The sequence below is a fragment of the Paramormyrops kingsleyae genome, chromosome 4 (genome assembly GCF_048594095.1).
Source record: "Paramormyrops kingsleyae isolate MSU_618 chromosome 4, PKINGS_0.4, whole genome shotgun sequence".
NCBI lineage: Eukaryota > Metazoa > Chordata > Actinopteri > Osteoglossiformes > Mormyridae > Paramormyrops > Paramormyrops kingsleyae.
In genome coordinates, this window is record NC_132800.1 from 40,791,789 (window position 1) to 40,815,294 (window position 23,506).

At 41.1% G+C, this 23,506-nt stretch overlaps 1 protein-coding gene across 4 annotated transcripts in view; it reads right to left on the bottom strand.

Annotated features, from left to right (window-relative positions):
• Window positions 1-23,506, bottom strand: part of ctdsplb (CTD (carboxy-terminal domain, RNA polymerase II, polypeptide A) small phosphatase-like b) — a 49,077-nt gene that overhangs the window by 9,939 nt on the left and 15,632 nt on the right. For 3 of the 4 annotated variants that reach the window (XM_023822869.2, XM_023822871.2, XM_023822870.2), the window contains exons 2-3: window positions 1,947-2,101; window positions 133-165 (exon numbers count right to left, since the gene is read on the bottom strand). In XM_023822869.2, coding sequence (XP_023678637.1) covers window positions 133-165; window positions 1,947-2,101 — 188 coding nt within the window. The remainder of the gene's footprint in view (window positions 1-132; window positions 166-1,946; window positions 2,102-23,506) is intronic. The other variant, XM_023822872.2, reaches the window with a different exon arrangement.

The following is a 23,506-nucleotide window of genomic DNA, read 5'->3' on the forward strand; positions in this document are numbered from 1 at the left end:
AGGCGAGACCGGAATACAGTAGCACCTACTCGTGCAAAGCAGCTCCACTGATCTCAGATCAGACATGCAGCTACATCTAATTCTTCGAGAAAGCAGAGAAGCATGCAAAAGGAAAATAAAAATAATACATACAGTGGGGATGGGAATGACCTGGACCGAATCACACTGGGGAGTGAAAACAAATACATGGAAATTGTGAACAGTCAGGGCATGGACACTGGCATGAGACACACAAAGCTTAGATAACAGCATTCTTTACACTGAGAAACCTGACTGGCTTAACACTGAGCAGCAGCATCTGTCTCTAAGTGCTGTCTTGAGGAATGCCATTGCTCTTAGTTTATATCATCGTACTTTGATCTTATTGCTTGATCCACCATCCCCCACGCCAACACCATTTTCACACACAGCAAGCCGCAGAGGTTGAAGGGAGCAGGTATAAATTGACACCCACAGAGATTAAGAGAGCATAGGGTCAGTAGCAGATTGCGGGAGGGTACACACCCCACGTGATGGGCCTGTGGGCACCAGTGTGTGATGACTGTGATGAGAGTAGCACAACACTGAGCCCAGAGGGCGCAGAGCGGGGCGGGGAAGGGCGGGGTGCCAGCTCGTGACCCACAAAGCCAGAGCTCTGCCCGGGGCTCGACTCTCCCCTCACCATGTAAGGCCTGAAAGGCTGGGGAAGTTCGCCCCTGGCACAGCTTTCATGGGATCCTATAAGGAGCAGCGAGCCTCAGCCAGCTGGCGTGGCAACGAGCGATTGCAGCCGGGAAATCCGAGGGATGATAGTTATGCCTCCGAGGACATTACCTTTGGCTACATGGTCACGTCGTTTTGGCATTTCACCCTGGAGGGCTGTTCAGCCCAAGTCACTGAAATGGAATGTTGTTATCTGATATGTCACCAGACTTAAGAGCAAACTGACGGAACTGAAAATCTATGCAACAACATCAACAATCCACCACATGGCATCCATTTCCTGTCCAAAGTGAAAGCAAGCTGATTGCTTGTCTATCTTAGCCTGTATTGCATATCAAAAATCAGATTTTGCCGGGTAAGTGTTGCTCAGGATGCCTACCTTTCCCATTTTAGACTTCACTACCACCACAGTGGCATTGATTTTCCCACTCTGAGATCATAGTATTTTTAAATAGACACCCAATGGTTTTTGTTCTGCTCCACTGAGGCGAATGGCCATGCAGCGTGGGATCATGTGTCAGTAGCAGGAAGCCTACTGGAACGCATGCAGTCCCTGTAAGCCCATCAGAGGGGATGGCTCTTTAGATTCCAACTACTCCCGTTTGGCTTTTCCACACACCACCACCCTGTCACACGAGTAAACTCCCTCTGCTGGCTTTTGGCCTAGAGAGCCGTGACGCTCGCAGATCCCAGAGGATGGAGCTTCCTGGGAGTTACGCCCCACGCTGCAGAGAGGTTGGGTGGGGGTGCTGTCACATGCCACAAAGCAGCCAGTGTACGAGGGCTGTGAGGTCCGCAGACAGGGCCATCCATCATCTGGGACAAGCACAAGACTCACTTTATGGGCATTAAAGAGCTCACAGTGCCCCGCAAGCGGGGCGAGTATGCAACTGCTGGACCCCGCGCCTTGGGAAGCCTGCCCATCCACTTGGCCTGTCTGCTCACCACTCCCTGGGTTCAGCAAGTTCAGAGTGCTGGGAAACACATGCTGCTGACTAACAATTCAGTGCCTAGGTGTTTGTGTCAGTTTTATTTCTCAGTAAAGGGGGAAAAGAATGGATCACTTCAGATGTGGGTATAAGACAAAAGGCAGGAGGCGAGCAAGATTTGGAAAATTAGACAGAAAAGTTTACACTGAAATAAGAAAATCTCAGTAGTGGGTCTGTAACCCTTTCACACAGTTGTTGCCAGCAGGTTACTCTCTCACATTCCATCCTGTAGAGGGAAGCAGTGAGCAGTCTCACCTTGGGGAGTGTCCCATTCTCTTCCACAGGTGGCGGTAGGGAGCTGCCATTGTTGTTGGAGGGAGGGTCCACATTGTAGCTCCGGAAGCAGCAGAAAAATGTGCTGAAGATGCTTCTACTCCTTTGTTTCTTTAAGCTACTACTGGACTGTGATACTGCAAGAGAAAAAAAATAATAATCAGGTGGGTGTCTATCAGCCAGCCCATAGCCTCGACACCCTGTCATCACATTAAAGACAAAAACAGGTGAGTTGTTCAGTTCACACCATTACTGTGTCATTGGCTTTAATTGAAAATCATCAGTGATCCAGGGCATGTCAACATGTCCCAAATATCAGATTCAGTTCCAGCTATGGAAAAAAATTACTCTTTAATACACTGAGCAAAAGTATGGGACCAAAACTAACATTTAGCTGTCACCCCCCCAGCCTTATTTTTATTGTTACTATTATTCAGGAGTAAGTACGATGCCAGTATGGTGTTACTGTAGTAACACTGCCAGCCTTGCAATTTCTATCTGGTCATTCCAGTGAAGGTAGCATAGGCTAATGAACTCTGTGTTGCAAAACAGCTGCAGAAATCCATTTCATCCAAGACCAAAATGTCCTGACATACGCCGAAGCAGAAAATTGGGCCGAATGCTGCAGGTCAAAGAGGCGCATGTCAGTAACATTTCGCTTCCATCTGAGCACATGGTCCACTCCAGACACCAGTTGAACTGGGACCGACAGACAAGTACAGGAAGGTTAAGGTTGGGGATCGTCAACAAATGTCAGCCATGCGATTTGCATATGAACTGCCGACAGGAAGCCCAACCACTCCCCCCAGCAATGGAACACAAAAGCGCATGCTGTTACATAACAACACTTTAAGGAAGACAAGAGTGCATGTGGAGCCTTAGGAACCACCTCCGTCACTCCACCAACCATCCATTTACAGAGCACGCCTCGTTCTGGGCAGACGCGGCATGGCCGTATTTCCCAGTGACCTACTGGAAAAAAATCTGACATAGATCATAAGTGATTCACTTAAAAGAGGCGGCTTCCTTCACATGAGAATATCCACTGAGCTTTCCCAAAATGCAGAGGGGAGAAAAGCCATGCAGGAGCAGAGCTTTAGTGTCAAGGGCTATTAGACTGGTTCCCCGGGGCACTCGGCAGCAGCCAGTGACACAGCACGTCTTCATCATGAGACGCCCCAGTGCTCTACTGTGAGTGGCTGTGAAGAGCAGGAGTACGCAAGCAATCCGAATGGTATAAATAAAAAAATCAGGCGCGCGCCCTCCATTTCATTGAAAGTAGAAACGAATCAGATCTGAAGGTGCTGTTCTAACCACACACAGACAAACAATATAGCTCAGCCATGGTAGAACACTGAGAATACAGACCAGCAGGGTGAGTCAGTCACATTATGCAACACACAGCTCTTTCTGCTCAGCATAACGAGGTGCGAGTTTTAAAATCGTGCAAATACTGGAAAAAGAAACTCTCCCCTTAGCCTTGTGACCCTTTGCACTGAGAGGCTCCATCTTCGTCTGAGCGATGTCAGTATGGAGAGCGGGGTGTTAACATGGTCACTCTCGGGGGCTCAGGGGCAGCGTTTGCATTCCTCAGAACTGCAGGTTCGGCTTGTAACCTCATACTCATTGCTAGTATTTGACAGCAGGAATGATGCTATCTGGGCGTTTCAGGCAAGGAATGGGGAAGGGAGGGGCAGCTTTTGTGTAACTGCTGAGGTGAACCCACATGCACCCCTCGACCTAACAATGAGATGCGGCCACTCCCCACTGGGGGGGGGGGGGTTCATCCCAGGTAGTGCCCTTCCTGAAGGTCTGCCAAGACAGGGTAGGGCAGGAGACAGACACGGTAATGTGCTCCGTGCGCAGTGGCCACACTGGAATGCACAGAACCGCCAAAGGACGTGCCTCACGGCTAGAGGGTGGGTACTGCAGCTGCGTACACTGGCACACCATGGAAACTGAACTACTGCAAACTGAAACTGAGCATAAAACTGGAAGCATATAGTAGGCACATACACACTATGTAAAGGTGTCAGTTTATAGCACCATAGACGTCTCTGTGCTGAAATACCACTTTGCAGCTCTATGGAAAACAATGGGGTTCAAATTAAACTCAGCAGCACCATAGTAAAATGCAGAAAATGATCATTTTCACATTTAAATTTTAACTCTTGGCTTCCAACACTGGCTAAAATTCAGAGCCAAACCCCTCACAATAATTAAAGGGACCTTTTGTCAAGTCAGGGCCACAAAAGTGATCATGAATTAACTCGTAGGATTCAGATTCCTATGCCCAGAGTTACTGTAATCTCAGGACAGAGTTTTTATACAGATTCCCAAACCCAGGGTCATATGTACATAGAGTGGGAGCAGCAGTGAGTGCCCACAACGAGGCCACCTGCAGCCAAACAGCCAGTAACAAATGGAGCGGACTGACCCTTTCGCAGGCATCTAATAAGTGGATAATAAAGCACAGCTCACATCCAATGAGAAGCACGCGGCACTTCCCATCAGTGCTGGCAGGTCACAGGCCAGAGAAAGCGATATCATGGTCGGCTGTATGGCTTACACAGAGCCAGGCATTAATTAAATCCCCTCTTTTCCAAGACCCACACCACAGGCCTGAGTAGCAGAGCTGAGGTCATCAGCGAGGGGGCTGTAGAAATAGATCAGGGTGGAAAAGCAAGCCACCACGCCGCCTACGGCCCCTGTGCCCCTCCCCCTCACCTCCATTTCACAGTCTTGGCTCCCCACTCCCGGCGAGCAATGACAGGAGGGGTGGCAGGGAGCGAGGCAGCCTATACAGAGGCTGCGTTCCACCTCCACCCACACCCACAACCACCCGCCCCCCCATCCCCAATGTGTTGCCCTAGGCAGTGCACTGCCAGCTGCAGTGACCCCGCGACCCCTTTTGCCTCCCCACAGCAGCAGAAATGTGGGTCAAATCAGCAACCTGCAGCTTGAGTCTCAAGAATCACTCTCCTGTTGTCTGAGAAACGGGCTGAATGCATAACAGAGCTGAACGCAAGCATGCACTGTACAGCCAAGCAACAGGGCTCCACAGACTAGCTGTCATGGCAATGGTGGATTGGCTGATTGCAGTGATACACACCATACAATATACAAGCACTATACAAGCCAGATAGGCCACCATTAACATTGTTATGGCTGAACTAGACTATTAAAACTGCACAAATCAACCCAGGAACAACCTGAGGAGGACGGTGCAAACATTCTACAGTAGGTGCTTCTGACTGGGAACGGATGCAAGGCTAGGCAGACATCCCAATGTCAACCTCCCTTTAGATTTCCTGTGCCTTGAAAACTCTTGTGCTCAAGGCGCAAGAGACATTTGTCACGAGGCCAAGCTGATTAGACACTATCAGTAAGCAGGTCCTATGAAGGCAAGTGCAGGACACCCATCCCAGTATCTCTGGTGGCGGGATGCGTGAATCAAATGTCCACTGAATACTGCACAGCTCCCAATGTCCATCAGTCAACGCAGACAGAGGCCTCCTAAATGTCTGACTGAACTGACAGTGAAACAATCCTTGTCTCACCCTGCAGTGCTCCTCTACACATGAACACGCAGGCTACTGCGAGACATTCCAGTGCGAGCCTGGGTAAGCCACATAAGATGCTGGGAGGTGCAGAGGGTGGAGATACAGAACCCCCCACCCCCACCCACACCCACCCACCCAATCAAAACAGCCTGCTGGCTTCCCAAAGGAAATGCAGGAAATTCCTGCCATTCCTGACAGGAAAACACAATAACCACATGACCAGACTGAAAAAGCACAACTACACCAAAGAAAATGGAGTGTTACACTGAGCACAACATGAACACACCCTAATGCTCTCCATTTATTCACATGAAATTGCTTATGGGGAAGCTCCATGACACCAGGCCAAGATAAGTGAGGGACAGCTATGGAGGTCAAAGGGAGCGCAGACCACAGGGCAGTTTAATAATTCAAATGGAAAACAGTGGTGCTTTGAAAGGCCGTCGTGTCTCTCCCCTAAGCCCCTGTGTGAACTGGCATGCTGATCAGGCACTGAGAAACAGAGGAGTTTCCCAGTCAAAGCAGTGCATACCACAGGACACAGTTAAGAAACCCCCTATGCTAACGGGGAAGGTTCCATGCCCCCGATGCCTGCTTATAAGGTGAGCAGCTTTGCTGAAAAATTCAGACCTCATACAGCAAGACATGCACGCAAGCCTAAATAGGGATTAGCTAGTCTTCCGAATGCCTTAAGCACCCAGGTTCTCTCAACTTGACAGATGGTCAAAGGATGCATCCGCTACGGAATATAACAGAAAGCACAACCTCATATTTAACAAAATGACAAAGGTCAGCAGACCTCCATGACCTCAAAGGTTTTAATACAGTCAAGTTCAGTGTATCCAGCATATAACAACATATTGACACAACACACCATTAAATTCATAGACAGAATGGGGCTTGACTATGAAGTAACAGACTTCCGATTTGGTAGCCATTGACTAAGACATTCATGAGATCCCCATGAAAACAAAACCCAATCAAAGACATTTCAGTAAATGACTCCCTTTCTGGAGTTTTAAGTCATAGCACATGCTGGCTCACAGGCTTCATTCCAGACAAGATGCTTGCCTATTACTTACTCGTAACATAAAACCAGTTTAATGAGAAGCCGGATGTTTTAACCTGGTTCACAGAAGAGTTTACAAGTCAAGAAAATGCTCTAAAATTGGAGGCGAGTTTAAAATGCATTGCGAGTCACTCTCTTTTACTCAGAGTATGTGTATAATGATGCTGGAGGAAAAAAGCAATCAACAATGCAGAAGTCAATCAAGAAAGTAGTCTTTGTGAAATATGTATACAGAAAAAAAATATATCATTCAGTCTGAAAGTAAGCATTACGCGAAGACTGTCACATCTCAAATTCATCAAATTCTTATGCTGTTTTAGAAGGGGTGAGAGGACTATTTGATGTTTCAGAGTGCTTTTTCAAATGGGCGGGGGGAGGGGGGGGGAGTAGTACATGACATTTAATGCTTACAGCAGTCTTTCATTGACCGTTTCTTCACTTGGTCTCAGAATTCACAAGTCTGCATAATATTAATATCCAAACTATAAAAACATTGAAAAATGCTAATTGCTTCAAACTGGAGAATTCCTCATTTATATGACAAACAATACCAAACTTAGATCTGAGAGAAGTCTGAGGGAAGTAACATCATTCCTCCTAGCACATGACCTGAGAGTTTTATTCCTAGGACAGAACGGATCGGGTCAGAGAAGAGGTCTACAAAAACACACACGCTCTGCTCTATCCTGAAGGAAACTACTTTTCTATCAGGTGGCTTTGTTCCAACACACAGCTCATCGGAACGACGTAATTAGCAGAACGGAATCATTGAGTCTCCCATGAACAGGAGCAATAGTCCTCAAAAACACAAGGGGACCCAAATACAGCACTGTGTAATAAGCACCTACATTTTGCAATAGCTTTAGGGACTGGAGTGAACAAAATAATATGTTGGTGTAAAACACCACTGAAGGATAGGAATGCAAGCTGTACTGACTTCTGCTAACTAAAATAAAGATCAATCAGAATTTTGCACTTTATTGTATTCAGTTTATTTCAATACTAAATTTGAAACAGTAATCAACTTATCAGTTATCTTTGAGGTTCACATTTGGACAGACGAGATGTGAACCCCCTCGTTTCGACCACTACAGCAGACCATGGACCCTCGCTCTGACGAGCAGACCGTCAGCCCTCACTCTGCTTCTTGGCTAAGTGTAAAGAAATTTATGCCAAGTCACATTGTCATGAAGGACATCTCAGCGGGTTACGTATTGCTACAGCTTCTAGTCACCACAATTTAAACTATCCTACACAGACTTGCTATGCAGGTTTATTGGCATAAAAACTGCTCTGTATCCAGAATGCACCTGGTTAAAAAAAAAAGCAAATAAACAGTGGTGCGCTCGTTGTATGCACAAATACCGTAAAGGTATCAGACAATCACATTACCTGGTAGCTGGAGCTGAACGATGCCCGCAATCTGCAAATCAATGTCATTTCACTTCCCCTTCTCAAAGCCCTCATACTGAGCAGCATCTGGTCTGACTGCAACGTCCTAAACAATTTGAGGAACTTTAACGAATGTACTTTAACAGCCTAATGGGGGGGTGGGAGCGTTTAGAAAAAACATATCTGAGAAAATAAAAAGTTAAATTGCATGGCTGTAATTGACACTACTGAAAGCATCCAAAAATCTGACAACATGGGAAGAACATGCAAAGACACCCACAAACTAGAGATGCATCGATCACTGTTTTCATGGCCGATTCTTATTTCTGATTTTTTGCAAGTGTGACCAGCCAATACCAATTTTTGCTGATTGTGCTTTTCTTTTCAAAAACTATAATTGACAGCATATACAAACAGAAATCAGCTTTTATTCAATGCAAATTTTTTTTTTCATAAAAAAAAAAAAGTTAAACTTTACAATTCCCCCCAAACTGCACTAAGTTACAGGATCTTCTGTAGACAAAATACAGTGCTCTGTGACTGGAAAGAGGTACAAATAACAATTAACTGAAAATGAGTTACTGTACACCCAACATTATCTGACATATTTTACTTTACCAAACAAAATCAGGTGCAACAGATTTAAATTAGACAAATGTCAATTGCTTATGTCATTTTCCAGCATGCTTAAAAATTCACCAGAAAACCTGACACTGACCTTTTTCGCTTTTTTTTACTGATCTTAAAATAAATCCCATAGGTTACAAACCTCCAAATAAAACTGAAGTGTACTATACTCTTCCAAATAATAATAGGTGTAGAGTAAAATTATTAATACCAACACTGCATGTTATGCACTTACAATTCTTACATCGCTAGTCAGCTAGATTAAGATCAGGCTTTTTCATACCTTCATACTGTACAGACATTATAGTGCAGGGGGTAAAAGTTTTGCTAAAACATTTTTACTCTGTCATAGGAAAAGACCTTAGCTAGCTTTGCAATTTTAACAATTATTCCTTTTCAAGATTATCTATTATATGTTTAATAATCATTTTAAAATTTACCTTCCGATGTTTCACCACGTTTTCGTGGTGGTTCCCTCATAGTTTACACGTATAACTTAATTGTGTGTTATATCTAATTTTATTATATTTTACTTTTACTTATTTTCTTTTAAAAAATTTTATTTTTATTTTTTATATATAATATAATGTACTTTCTTCTAATTTAATTTTTCTTTCTTCCCGGTAAATTAATTAATTTATTATTAATTAGTTAATTAGAGCAACTGTATAACCAGGACAAAGCAATTTCCCTTTGAATCTTGAATCTTGAATGTATTACAAATAGCAAGCTTTGTGTCGTCTTCACTCATAGTGAAGAACTCCCATGCTAACGAGTGGCTGTGAGTGTGCACGCGGCTGTGAGGCTATTGCCTGCACCACTGTGCATATCACATGTGGCACATGTGCAAAACGGACCGGTTCCGTATTGCAAATACATGAGACTGTTCAGCCAGTCTCAGGTCTGGGCTGAGCACGCTGAAAATCAGCCAATTCCGGTCCCTGGCCGATTAATCGGTGCATGTCTAACACAGAGTACAAGCATTCAAACCCCAACCTTGGAGGTATAAGCCAAAAATGTTACGCACTGAGTCAGTCTGCCAACCTGAAAGCACTTTACTAAATGAATCCATGCAAAACGTGTAGCCTGAATATGCTGTTCAAAGTAAAATCTACAGATGTGTGATAATGTCTGTTAACATATCAGTATTGGCGAATGTTCATCAAAAAGGCTACGGCATCAGTTTGCTGTGTCAATCTTGGTCAATTTTCAAGAATCAGGAATCAAGAAACTTTATTGTCATTCCACACATGTTCGCACATGCCATGGAGCGAAATTAAGTACTCAGGTCACAGATAAGCCACAGAGCTATTCAATAGGTTTGGTCAGCTCAGGAGCTCAAGGTAGCTGGTTATGGTTATGGACCAAAATTTCTACATTGCTGCATCACAAAAAAACCTTCAGAAAAGTTGAACTGAAAACCGATGAAAGCCAAATCTATAGCCACATGCAAACACATGGCCTAATTAAACACAGCAAATCTATGGTGATCTATGGCATACTAGTGCATTTATAAACTTTCAAAAAGTGGGTGTGTTGGGTTGGTTGTGCTAAGGCATACAATCCAAAAAAACAAGCACCTACAGTTTCCTTTAGGATCTGAAGTAATAGAGAAACTGGCATACTAGATCCATAAGAGACAAATTGAAACATCATTACCCTTCGATAAAATCAGGTCAGTCTGGCATTTCAGCATTAGAGCGATGAGCCAGAGCTATTCTACGCACCCTTTATCCGAAATATTACTATGATTGAGACCAATGAGCAGAGAGTCATAACCATCCGGCCGAAACACCAGTGAGCTACAGATCTGGTATAAGCTGCAGCTAGCTTCATTTTAACATGCAAATACAGTAAATCACAAGAGAAATGAAACACTATATTGCAAAATAAGAAGCAACTTGCCTTTTTTTTATTCATTTATCACCCTTTATGTGTCTGTGTCTCAGTTCTGCTACTTCACCTATATTACAGATATCCCTACAAAATCAAAATAAAGCAAGTAGCCATCTAGCGGCTACAATCACTCATCCTGTTTGAAACTGGCCAGAGTAAAACAATAGAAGCTAAACGAGAATTCAATAAGGTCAATATGGTCAAATGTCTTGATTTCAAACAGAGAAATAAGAAAGTTTATTAGTATAGATTAGTATTCGTATATAAGTTTGCTGCACACAACAGCAGAGGGAACAAGGGAATAAAGGGTTACAGTATACATCATAATGAGCATAACACCTTGAACAGTACAAATGTCTCATTACTGCTTTGCTTTGTGGATTAGTACTTTAAGAAACTGTGTTGATGCAGATGATTTGAGTGGGGCTGCTCCTCCAAAGTTTAAATCAGGCTGAGAGAGCAGATTACCTTTTAAAAATGGCGATAAGGAATAAAAATGAGGGAGGACAGAGTTGTGAAAGAGCCCCATTCCAATCTTGATACCAAACACACACACACACAGTCACTGTAGACCGCTAACTGTATTAGCGCAGAGAGTCTAAGACTTTGCTTTGGCTGGTTCACTCCTGCCTGATACACAAAGAAAAATATACACACATGTATACACATGGCACAGAACTGCTGGCATCGGCACAGTATGGCACGGCACCACCAATGCCATTTTCTCTAACAGGCCTGGCTGGAGGCACGTCTCCACGCCCCACTCTGTCCACAGAAAGCACTGAGGTTCTTCTTCTAGAAAACGGTAGGCATGGGCCGATCCACATTTTTTCAATTCCGATCCGATTCCAAAACACAACTGCCGATACCGATAAGGATTCTGATGCAAGAGCCCTTTTTACTTTGTTATATTTTATATATGGAAAATATATATAATATATGGAAAAAAATTTACAAAAAATATTTAATTAGGCTACTACAAACATACATAACGTACTGTTTCACCTCGTTTGTACGTCTTGTTTTTAAGCATTTTTGAGGCATTTGCAGTTCAATACAAATATCTTCAAAACAAGTATACACAAGTGGCAAATTTAAAATTTTAACACAATTTTTCTCCCATTGGCGTCAGCTCAGTTACACTTTGTTGGAATGGCAGCCCCCCTTGTATCACAAGCTGCAGCGAGTTCGCAAGACAGTCCAGGTCAGCGACTCCCAAATCATCCATTGCTTGTCTTGCAGTTGCGTACACTTTAAGTGGGATTGTCCATTAAACGATATTCCCACCTCTCAAAACTTATCGCTGTGCTACTGGTTTCTATTAAAAAGGTTAAAATAATGCCAGATAGTCACGTATCTAGATAGTCTTATCTTATGCTCCTCGTACTGCGAAGGGTATGCGCATTACATCACAGCAGGCGGAAGACACTGTACTCACACCCACTGAGTATCAAAAAAACTGAGGGGCAGCATTAGCATTCGATTCGAATGCTGTATAAAAACCACATGTAAAATGGGAAAGAGCTGTCGTGCGATTGATTGTATAAATAGATTTAACATCTTTTTAGAGATTGACAAAAACTACAAGATACAGATGCATTTAAACACACTTCCTTTTGCACAAGATTTAAAATGCAGAGATTAACCAAAGTCTGAGATTCAGCACCTCCATGACTGGGAAATCTTTTGACAAGCAGTAACAAGAGAAGCTTAAACGCAAAGTTGACATTAGGCCTCAGACACAAACAAAACTTTAGACAAAATATATCATCCCTGTGCTGCGCTATTTTACCAGCTAAAAAAACAAATGCCAGTGGCTATATGAAGACTGGACTCTCTCTTCAGTAGTAATAAAGAAACCATAGTTGCATTTCTTTACCCTTGGCACATAAGAAGCACAACTCACCATCCGGCCCCACAGCATCTGCTGACCAATCCAAGACAATCTGTCGCTATTCGCGTCTCATGGCCCAAGAGGTGGGGCAGCGAACACATTTCATCCAGAAACCCACCATGTCTCCTATCTACTAAAGAACTCGCAGACGCAGGTGATGGCATCCTCCGACTCTCTTAATGAATGAATAATGAGCCTAAAAGAAGTTCCAAAGTTTTCATAAACTCCACAGAAATTCGATGCTACCCAACTGTACCCTTTTTTCTTTAGGATATGCTATTCACTTTTCCTGGACAAACAGTACAATGTGTGGCCAAGCAGGGTTTCTAAGTAATGCTCAGTTAACTGAGAACAAGCCATTTTACAAACTGCAGGTCTACCATGGATTTCTCATCAACGAAAGCAGCCAACTGAAGACAGCATGAAAATATGCCTCTTCAAATCAAGGTCAAGGCTTAGGTAACACACACATACTTAATGTTTCCCGAAAAGTGCATCCTGGGGAATATGCATAAATCATACTACAGAAGAAAAGTCATAAGAAATTATAGTACTTTGTTGTGCTAAACTTTTAGCAACAAATTAATTACATTTTAGACTCTCCCTTTAAAATAAAATAAAATAAAATAAAATAAAAAATCAGTGGATTAGGAATCTGTGCTCATGTCTGGAAGGTTGTGTGTTCAGATCCTGTGAAGAGAAGGACCTCAACAGCAAACAATGCTGGCTGTTCCCAAATCTTGCTGTCACCTGGGATGGTTTTCCACTGCACTTCAAAAAGTACCAAAAGTATGGTACTTCAAGGAGTTGGTTTTCCACTGCTATAAAAACTGGCACAGGCACTGAATAGCATCATAACGCAAGACAGGGTATTTTGTGCTGATTTCGAAAAATGGTTTATTATAGGGCTGGATGGTGTGCAATATTGATACCGATGTCGCATATTACGCACATTAAATTCTTACATCACAACGACCATGATGGCTAGACTGAAATCAGGTTTCTTCACATATTCATACCATACAGACATTATCCATGGGAGTGGGGGAAGAAAAAAGTAAAGCATTTCTGCCACAAACCAAACTGAAAATACTATACAAAAAGTATGGTATCTGGTGCAGTGGAAAAGCGACCCTTTATACATCTATCTGTGGGGAATGTGGGATGTGAAAAATAACCGATTTTACCACAGAGATGAATAAAGGATCTCTGATCTGCTAGTCATGATGAAATGTGATCCTATGTAATGCTGTAGAAGTTCTACACGAGAAAAATGTAAACCAGAAAACACAAAGATTCAATACAACCTTCCAGAATAGGTGGTACTTGTCTTGAACAGTTATAACTATTGTTTTTGACGAGGCCTGTTAAGGGGCAAATATAAAAATGTGAAAGACATGTTTGATGAACTGTACTTAATGTAAGGGTTGTGTTCACTGATACCCATAATCTGTACTTAAACAGTGCTCACTGCTCAGTAATATTTCAACAATTTGTTCATTGAAAGCATGTCACAGACATTTTTTGGAAAACATCACCACCCTCATCATGTGAAATACAGCACAAATTTGAGTATGGCATTGCAGACTTCATTACTTTCCTGAAGGATTAAGGTGGTGACCCACACACTATCGTCACCCTCATTGAGATTTTCTTCATGGTGAGTAAACAGACCTTGAGCATGCTCTATGAGCCGTGAAGAAAATAAAAAGAGCATGTAGGTCCGGAAATGCTGGCAGAACCTGAAAGTATCCAAACAGCCAAACAAAGTGATCTTCACATTAGTGATAGACAGCCATTATGGACCTCCTACAGTACCATACATAAATTCAAATTGCTTTTCCTGATCAGGGTGGGGGAGCAGAACGCTTCAAAAGTCCCATATGATGAGAAAATTCATAATTTAAGAAAAATTAACAAAAAAGGAAATGTAAGGCACTTGCTGCACATATGGGTGAAAATTATCTAAATAGATATTTGCATGGCAGCATAAATCAATATTTATTTTTAGCTTTCCTCCAGTTGTGGCAGTACTTCCATATATGAACTTTTACATTTGTAAATGAGACCACAGTCCTGAGTCCTTCTATTGTTATAACTGCCCAATGTAATATGATGCATTTATATGGGCTGATATTTGTGCCACTAGAAACTGAATATGAATTTTGTATATATGAATCTGCTGTTATCCGCATTACAAAACTGAATCTGAATTTAATAGTTTGAATCTGAATTCCAGTAACTCGAAATAGCATTTATCCTACCTCAAAAAATTCAGTTCGCGAATTCAATTTCAATCTAGTGTGACACACATCCGAGTCCTTGAGAAAAAGTAATCCACCGCAGATTCACAACGCAACTAATTTCCACATTTACGACAGTTCTGCAGGTCGGGCTAAAGAGGAGGCGTGTGCCGGGGTGTCGCAAGTGCAAATGCGGGATCATATACGTAATAAAAATTAAGCAGTACCGGCACTGCTATATCTTAATCTTTATCGTACCACCACTACTCACAAGTTGCCAGTACTCTGCTACTCAGAGACAAGCGTCACGCGAGAGTGGCGGGGCACCGCGCGTCGTACCGTCAGTGTTGTTGAGGCGCTCCTGTTGTTCCCAAGACCCCCGCCGCCGTTCTCACGGTCAATACAGTAGCGACACTTTTATTTCTCCACTTAGAGCACTGCTTATACAGATCACCATATTAAAACGCCAGTCCAATTGATGTTTCCGGTTATTAGCACAGTACACAGAGAGCGCTGTAGACATGCAGCAGACAAGACGCATAGCACCTCAAACCCGCTTTATAAACTTTACATTTAGGTCGATAAAGGGGGGTATGCGTATCGATGCATTCATGTTGTGTTTTTTTCTTCCCCGCCAATCAGGAGTCAGGATCCGCTTGTGTAGATCTTCAGATTCAGCCTTTATTGCCACAGTGAGGTTACAGCCAAGGCTGGACACCTTGCAGGAGTGTGGCCAATACTGTTTTACACTAATTTTTATACATTTTCTTATCGTGTAACAATATCTCGTCACTTAAGCATCATCATTTCTTCAACCATTCACCATCGTTGTTTTCTCCCTTGATCCAACACCTCTAGATGATGTTTGTCAATCATCTCTTTTACTATTTGGTCCCTCGGCTGAACATAATGGTGGCATGACCATGTCTAGTTGTGTTGTTTTAAACACCCAGCCGTGAAATTTTGCGAATCCCTTCCTTCAGTAACAAACCTTGCATCGGTCTTTGTCAGTCACGTTTCTGCACTGTCTAACACGCCCCCATTCGCCATTTTGAGTGTATCGCGGATGTAAACACATTTGCTTAATATTTCATATTCAGTGTTTTTTTCTCCACAAAAATGTAATGTTTTATGTAATCAGTTATAGGCAATTTTCATCACCAAAACACGCTAGTAATGCAGGTGTTTAAGAAAGGAAAACCACAAAAATGTCATTGCATGGACATAACTTTATTGGTCATATTTACATTATCTATGCATTATGAAGTTACATACTCACATAAAATTGATACTGATTTCCGCCTCATATTGGCGAGATGAATATTTAAAAAAAATATTTAGCATAAACACAGCTAGAAAGCCACATGAGATGAACAGGCGAGCCATAACTTAAACTAAAAGTAAAATTCATATCCCTAGCTAGTTTTGCGTTAGTCTACCATATATTAACATAAACTAGAAGTGCCAGAAATCGTTAATTTAACCACATATACTACCATATACTAACCAGACATATGGTTAATATTTATGTTATCGCTCGTGTATATAAAGCTTATTCTCATATGTATCATAAGGTAATGACAAACCTGCAGATCCAGCATTTGTTTTTCTGACATACGCCTCCTCTTTACCCCGACCTGCAGAACTGCCATAAACGTGGAAATGAGTTGCATTGTGAATCTGCGGTCGATTACTTTTTCTCAAGGACCCGGATGTGTGTCACACTAGATTGAAATTGAATTTGCGAACTGAATTTTTCGAAGTAGGATAAATGCTATTTCGAGTTACTGGATTTCAAATTCAAACTATTAAATTCAGATTCAGTTTTGTAATGCGGATAACTGCAGATTCAAATATACAAAATTCATATTCAGTTTCTAGTGGCACAAATATCAGCCCATACATTTAGAGCCTACTCCAGAATCTGAAATTACATTACTTATTTACTTAGATGATCATTTTATCCAGGGACACTCTGAACTGCTTACAGTTCTACAAAATGTTTTATATTTAGAAAGTTGAATGCATACTAGGATTTGGGTTATGTAATGTGTACAACAGTGGCTCGACTCCCCAAATTTTAGTCTAACACCTACAGCAGTGAGGCCCAGTAAGTGATGGTGCCCAAGCTGATATGATGACACAGCCATACAGGGGCAAAGGGAGGGCACCAAGTGCCCAGTGAAACTGCAATGCAACATAACCACAACTGATGAGCTGAGATGCAGTAAAGGCCCCCTCTCCCTGAGCCAGTCAGTCCATTAATACGGTCTTCAGATTGCAAATATTTCTGAGGGATGTCCATACAGCTGCAGGCAGTTGCAACTTGTAGCGACATCAGAACAATATTAAACAGCTTGTGCATACAGCAATTTTGTTGAAGAACATGCAGCATTCAGAATAATTCAGAAATGCTTGAAGACATGCACCTCAAGGAAGCACATTTTCACCTTTAAGTAAATAGTTATTTAATTACATTGAAAAAAACTAAACAGGAACACATGAAGGCCTCAGAAGGGAAGCTTGTATTCCACCTTCAGAACAATGTCTTATCAGGACCACCTGCACACAGATACATGTGAATTTATGCCTTTGGCATACTGCCCCCATTGAATAAACTACATTTTCCCAGGGGTGCCTGTGAGTCATTGTGCAAGGATGCAAACCTTTTGGCTCCGTGCTGTCAGTATGACTGACTAATGCAAGGCATGAGCTGCAGAATACAGGCCCCTGACACCAAGCCATGGGGTCACCCCTGGCCCCAAAGCACACCGATTACGGCTATTATACACGCTCACAATCTGATTTTTAGCCGGCAGACTTATCCTCAGTTACTGTTACAGAGGTGTTATGCACCCACTCACAAAAGGCTATTCAAAAACCTGACCAGATTTATTGAGCTTATATTTATATATAAATAGCAACTGAAAGCTTATACCTCAAGATTAAAAATGACACTATGACAGTTCACCATAGTCATGAAGCCCAATTCCAACTCCACTGCATAATATGCAAAATATTACATACATTTACAATATTTGCAGTATTTTTTTTTACCACACACCCTACGAAACCGAAATCTATCCTGAATTAAACTTCTGTAAATTTATGTTTTTTAAAAATATCAGAAACGCTGAAAACATCTACTTAAATGGCTGACAAGATTTACCATAAATCCCAAGCACTTGCATGATATTGTAGAACAAACGAAAAGTCATTTATCATTAGCAAAAGGCAAATTTTAGCAAATAATTCAGATGTGGCTGATTTCCTGCATTTCAGTGCCACAGTCAACCTCAATCATCAGCCTTGTGGACAGGTTCTGGGAACAGCCTTGGCCACAGAAAGCTCATTCATGCTCATGACTCTTAGCTTCCTTCACTTACACACTGAAGAGCCCCATCTTGTGCAGAGAGAGGCCAAAGGGAAACAATACACAAGGGGTGCAAAAATTAGGATTACTCATTAGCTGATTTTAAGTTTTAAGGAGTCTGTATTCTACCAATAACATCTAATAATTAAGGATCTTATGAAACTGGAGGTGGCACGATTCTCCATAAATCCTCCTCCTGACACCTCTATCCAAAGAAAGCTCAAGTGCAACCTTCAAATCTGTAATGTGATTTCCACTTCCAGATTGATATCACTTTAAACAGGACTCAAAGTAGTACTTGGCAGTTCTCAGCAGATATTGTTAAAATAACTGGCTAAAGCTCAGTAGAGACCTATTATGTTTTGAGGAAATATCTAAATAGGTGCACAGAGTTAGTCACAGGGAGAGAGATAAAGGAGGGAGAGGTTTCAATTCAGAGGGCAGCAAACGAGCTTGACAGTAATTGATGCCACTGAAAAAAATAAATACTGAGAGACCGGTTTAACAGAAGGACCTCCCTACAAAGCAGCACACCAAACCCTGAAGAAACCTTACAAGGCAAATGAAAACAAACAGAAGACCACAGGTGCATATAACTGGAATCAAGGAACAAGTTTATGGTGAGCAACTGGGAAAAGGAAACTATTGAAGAATTCTGTTAAACCCAGAGTGGAAACAGTAGACTGAATACACAGAACACTGCATTCACATTTTATGGGTCCATAACATGGTTGCCAGGACATTTAGTGACACAGTCCAGTACATACTACTAATGTCCATAACTTCATGTAACCATGCTCCCACAAACAGAGGCAGAGAAAAGAACGCTCTGGTGCCCTGCTCTTTAAAGGATAAGGTTAAATAAAGTATGGGCCAACAGCTATGCAGTTAGGTAGCTACAACAAATACTAGATATTTTGTTTAATTATTCTTTCTCCTGTTCATAATGAAAACAGGATCTATACCCTCCAGGGGATCACCACAACAAAGTTTTTTCAAATAAGCACAGACAGTACTCCTCAAAATGACTGGATGTTTTTCTCCTAACCATGTGACCAAGGATATCAAGTTGCATTTCAGGAGCTTTCCCTCAAGGTCACATGTGCCCAGCATTCATTTGATAACCAGCACAAGCACATGCCTGTGGTGTAACTTGCAGAGTTTGCCGGCATGTTACCGGAATGATGTTACATTAGTTTTTCCTTTTTGGAAAATAAAAGAACAATCTTTGGGCCAGAATTAATAATGAAATTATACATATTTTGAGGGCCAGTACTTAAGACACATATTATAAACAGTGAATGAGCCTGTGAAATCCCTCAGAAAACAGCTGATCATCCAATGCAATGATCTATTATTTTAGAGGCTGAGCCTTTAGCTCACATGCCGCTAACTTTGAATACTGAATTATAAATAACAGTCCCCAATATTAAAAAAATACACTATGCATTAATTACCATGTTTGAAAAGTGCCCTTAAAATTTGGTGAGTGCCCCTATTTTTTTTAGATAGCGGGTGCAAAAGTATATATTTTAAATTTCCTACAATGCAGAAAAATGCAGTTGAACTGAATCACCACTGTAATAATAGATTTTTCACAATGCATCAATGCACTTTTACATCCTTAGTAAACAACATGGCTAGATGACATAACATTGCAGGACACACACAAGAAGGTGAAAACTGCACAAAGCACAGATATATAGACCAAATGAATATGTTCATTTGAAAGGGAATAAATAAAAAGTTGTCACTAGCATTTTTCAGTTGAATTTGTCAAAGAAACTGACATTTAATGTTACTTATTTCACTGACAACCGATTAAAGTTAGCTGGAGAGTAACTAGCAGTAATTGTGTACAAACACTATGAATGACTATGTGGCAGATTACTGAAATGCCTTCAAATGGAATTTCAATGCTGTTTGCGTTGTCTCTGGCATTAAAAGAGCGAAGGTGGGAAATATGGTCTTAAAATAGTAGCACGATATATCATGAAATTTTTGCTATAATATTCAAGCCAATACTTTTGTCACTTTGGATATCTGTTGCTGACACAGCCCTTTTATGCAAATGCACATAGAAAAACCCGACATAACTTGCGAGTTGATAACCACCATCATGGTACCATTTTACCATTTTTGATGGCAGCAATCAGGGTTTGCCAACTCCAAGTAAAACTCACTTCATAGCATACTCCACAGGCCATCCTCTGAAATTGACACTCTACTTGCTCTTTCTTAGCTTGATTCTGCTTTGTTTTATTAGTGTATGCACCAAACATCGCATTGCAAGACTCTCAAGATTGATTGTGTTGAATTTTATATGTATGACAAAACGTTACAAATGCAGATCTTGATCATGGGACTGTGATGTCGCTATGAATAAGCGAAACCACGTTAAATGTTGTCTATTCATGCTTGTTAAAATATCATTAGTACAGAGAGCTTTTTAATATTTTTGTCCTTGTAGCTGCTAAATAAACTCATTATTAAAGTATTATTGTCCGCCTGCTACCTTAAAATATCCATTGAATATGTGTTTGAGAAAATGTTTATGCTTAAATCTGGGCTTATTCTGTGTGGATTGACGGTGCCAGTGTGTGTTCATGCGCATTGGGCTTGTTGGGATCAGTTTTATCATAAACTAACACTGAAACGAAAATGGACACTAAATAAAATAATTAGTGAACTGAAATAAAAATGAAAACTTGCTTATCAAATTATGGGTGAAAATTATGTCCGTATAGTGACAAAAAGCCAGTGTCCATTATGAAAAGCCCTGCAATAACATATTTTGTTGATGTCAAAATAAAATAAAATTATCTATTCGGTTATCTGAAGGAAAATAAATCATTTAGATTAATCGACCAAACAGTAAAATAGTCGATAGATTAATCCATAGAAAAATAATCGTTAGTGGCAGCCCTAGTCTGCACTGAATTTTCTTATCAAATGTTTGTGTTATTGATATACTAGCGTTATTCCGCAATACTGCAGCCTTCTTTAATGGAACAGATATGTTTTTCAAAAACGCTTCATACTCTTCACTACGTCGCCTTAAGGTGAACAATTATCTTTGTTGTGTTGAAATGTTTATTAGTAGATCCTCCTCGATATTTGCAAAATGCATTTCTAATGCAAATTCCACGGAAGACATTTTTCTAACCATTTTGTACGCAGGTGTGCAAAGCAACATAGGTCACCATTTGAAAGGGAATTATTGGCAGTTAACAGACTCATTTTTAACCATCGGCCAAAGGCCGATTGCTGCTGTATTAATAGTTGGGCGATATAATCAGTTCATCTCTAGTAATTACTTCGGATGAATGTCGTTAGATAAGTGGTATAAAACAAGGTACACTGAACATTTGGCAAGGAAAAGGGAAACCAACCTAGGGAGAAAAAAAATCTGTTCCATATATGTGAATGTGTTCTTGTTGGGAGGGGGGTGATACTGAGCAAAAGCAAATGATTTGTTGACACTACTTTGAGTTGGCACAACTCGCAGCCACACCACCAGCTTATCTGACAGAACACTGGTAGAAAAGTTCTATTTGGCGTTACTTTATGTTTGGTAAATTTTCAACTACTTTATGCATCATTTGAAATTTTTCAAATATTGTGCATAGGGATCTAATGGTACACAAAAGTCATAGCTTTTTTATAGTCCAGTGTAATTTTGATATAGTGGGAAAATAATTTTTTGTGCGATACCGGTGCCAAATCGATACTTTTAAAACGGTGCCTGAACCGATACTTTACAAAAGCCACAAAATGATGGTGGATGACTCAAGAATACATTTTTATTGAACAAAAAATTGAATGCTTAAAATTGAACAATATATTAAAAGTTTAAAGTATATATGAATATATATGTAAATACAAAAAACAACAACAAAACATGCGCCACCTATGTAATGTTAATTTAACATTACATTAGCCTACTACTAACCTGCGGAAAGGTTGCTGTCGTCATCATAATCGGTGGACTCCTTTTTGCTACGGTTGGTATGACTGGGGCTGGGGTTATCCACACCGATCGTGCCAGCTGTTGTCCGCAAGCTGTCAAGCACGGTGCATCCCTCTGCTTTTAAGTTTATTCCGTGTACCCTCAAATGTTTCCCCCTTTTACTGCTGTAAAACATTTGCTGCACACCGCGGTGTTGGAATCCTTTCTTGTGAAATATAGCCACACTTTCGACCATTTCGTTTTAGGCATTTTAACAAAAGTTGTTTAATTTAGCAAGCTAAGACGGCTCTGCTGCCGTCAGAGCAAGTGTAACGTTAGTTGCTGCATTCACGCGCATCTCGGATGGTCTCATTTCCTGATGATGTCACGTGTGTGTTGATGAATCTTATGTTTATTACAACTGTGTCATCATAGCCCCAGAGAACAAATATTTCAATCGACAGTTCAGGCATCTAAGTGGCACCGAAATTTGCATTTTGTTTCGGTCCGGTACATACCGGTTATATAGGTACCGGTGCCGTATTGGCACAGGTTTTCGGTACCCAACCCTAATTAAAACTGAAAACACAATTAGGAACAGATCAGTCGACATGTCTGAATAACAAAACCCAAGAGATGCTTATTTGTACCTTATAAAAATATGCAAAATAAATTTTAAAATATCAAAAATATATCAACATAATCGTAATGAAAAAAATCCAGTGCTCTCTACAACCAAGGATGTAATTATTTTCTAGAGGAGTCTGAATTTCCTGGCAAATGCACCTTAGATGCAGTATTGAGACTTGCAGAGACTTTTTCTGCTTGCTCTAGTTGTACACACACTCGGATGATGTCGTTTCAATTCAGTTAGCACATTGGATGCGTTTCCAGCAACATATCAGACTTTAATATTAAAGAGCTGATAGTCAGTATCATTCTAGTGCTGGTGCATTTTATTGGGATACCAAAATATTCCTAAACCACTAATTATGACCAACTGTAACCAGCACAAGCCGTAACCAGCTCCCAGCCACAATTAAGGTAATGTTTTCCATGTTAACCATCTACTTGTGAGTTTAGGTTCAGCCTGTGTCAATAAAGGTATTAATCAGTTTCATGGTGCATACTAAAAAAAAGCAAGGTTCAAACCAAGTCAAGTCAAATTTCAAATTTCCCTGACTTTCACCAATTAAAAAGCTGAATTTCCATGAACTAAAATGAATGGAAAAACAGGCTGCCTTTGTGCAGAGCACACAAAAATCAGCCACAGTATTATAAACCTATAAATTACCATTTGCATGGCCATGAACGTCTCTCTCTGTCATATTTGATAGATCAGTAGAAGTTTTATAAACTTTACATTTAGCTTTTCTGTCATCTACTCTTAACAGTCTGAAGTCATCATTTTATAGCCAAAGCTCTTGAAATTTAAATTTTCTGGCATGTTTGCCTTCATTAGCAGGTACAAGGTACTGCATCTTGACTGAAGTGATTGGCAGTTCTTGACGAGCAGGGAGGGCATAAATGGGCATC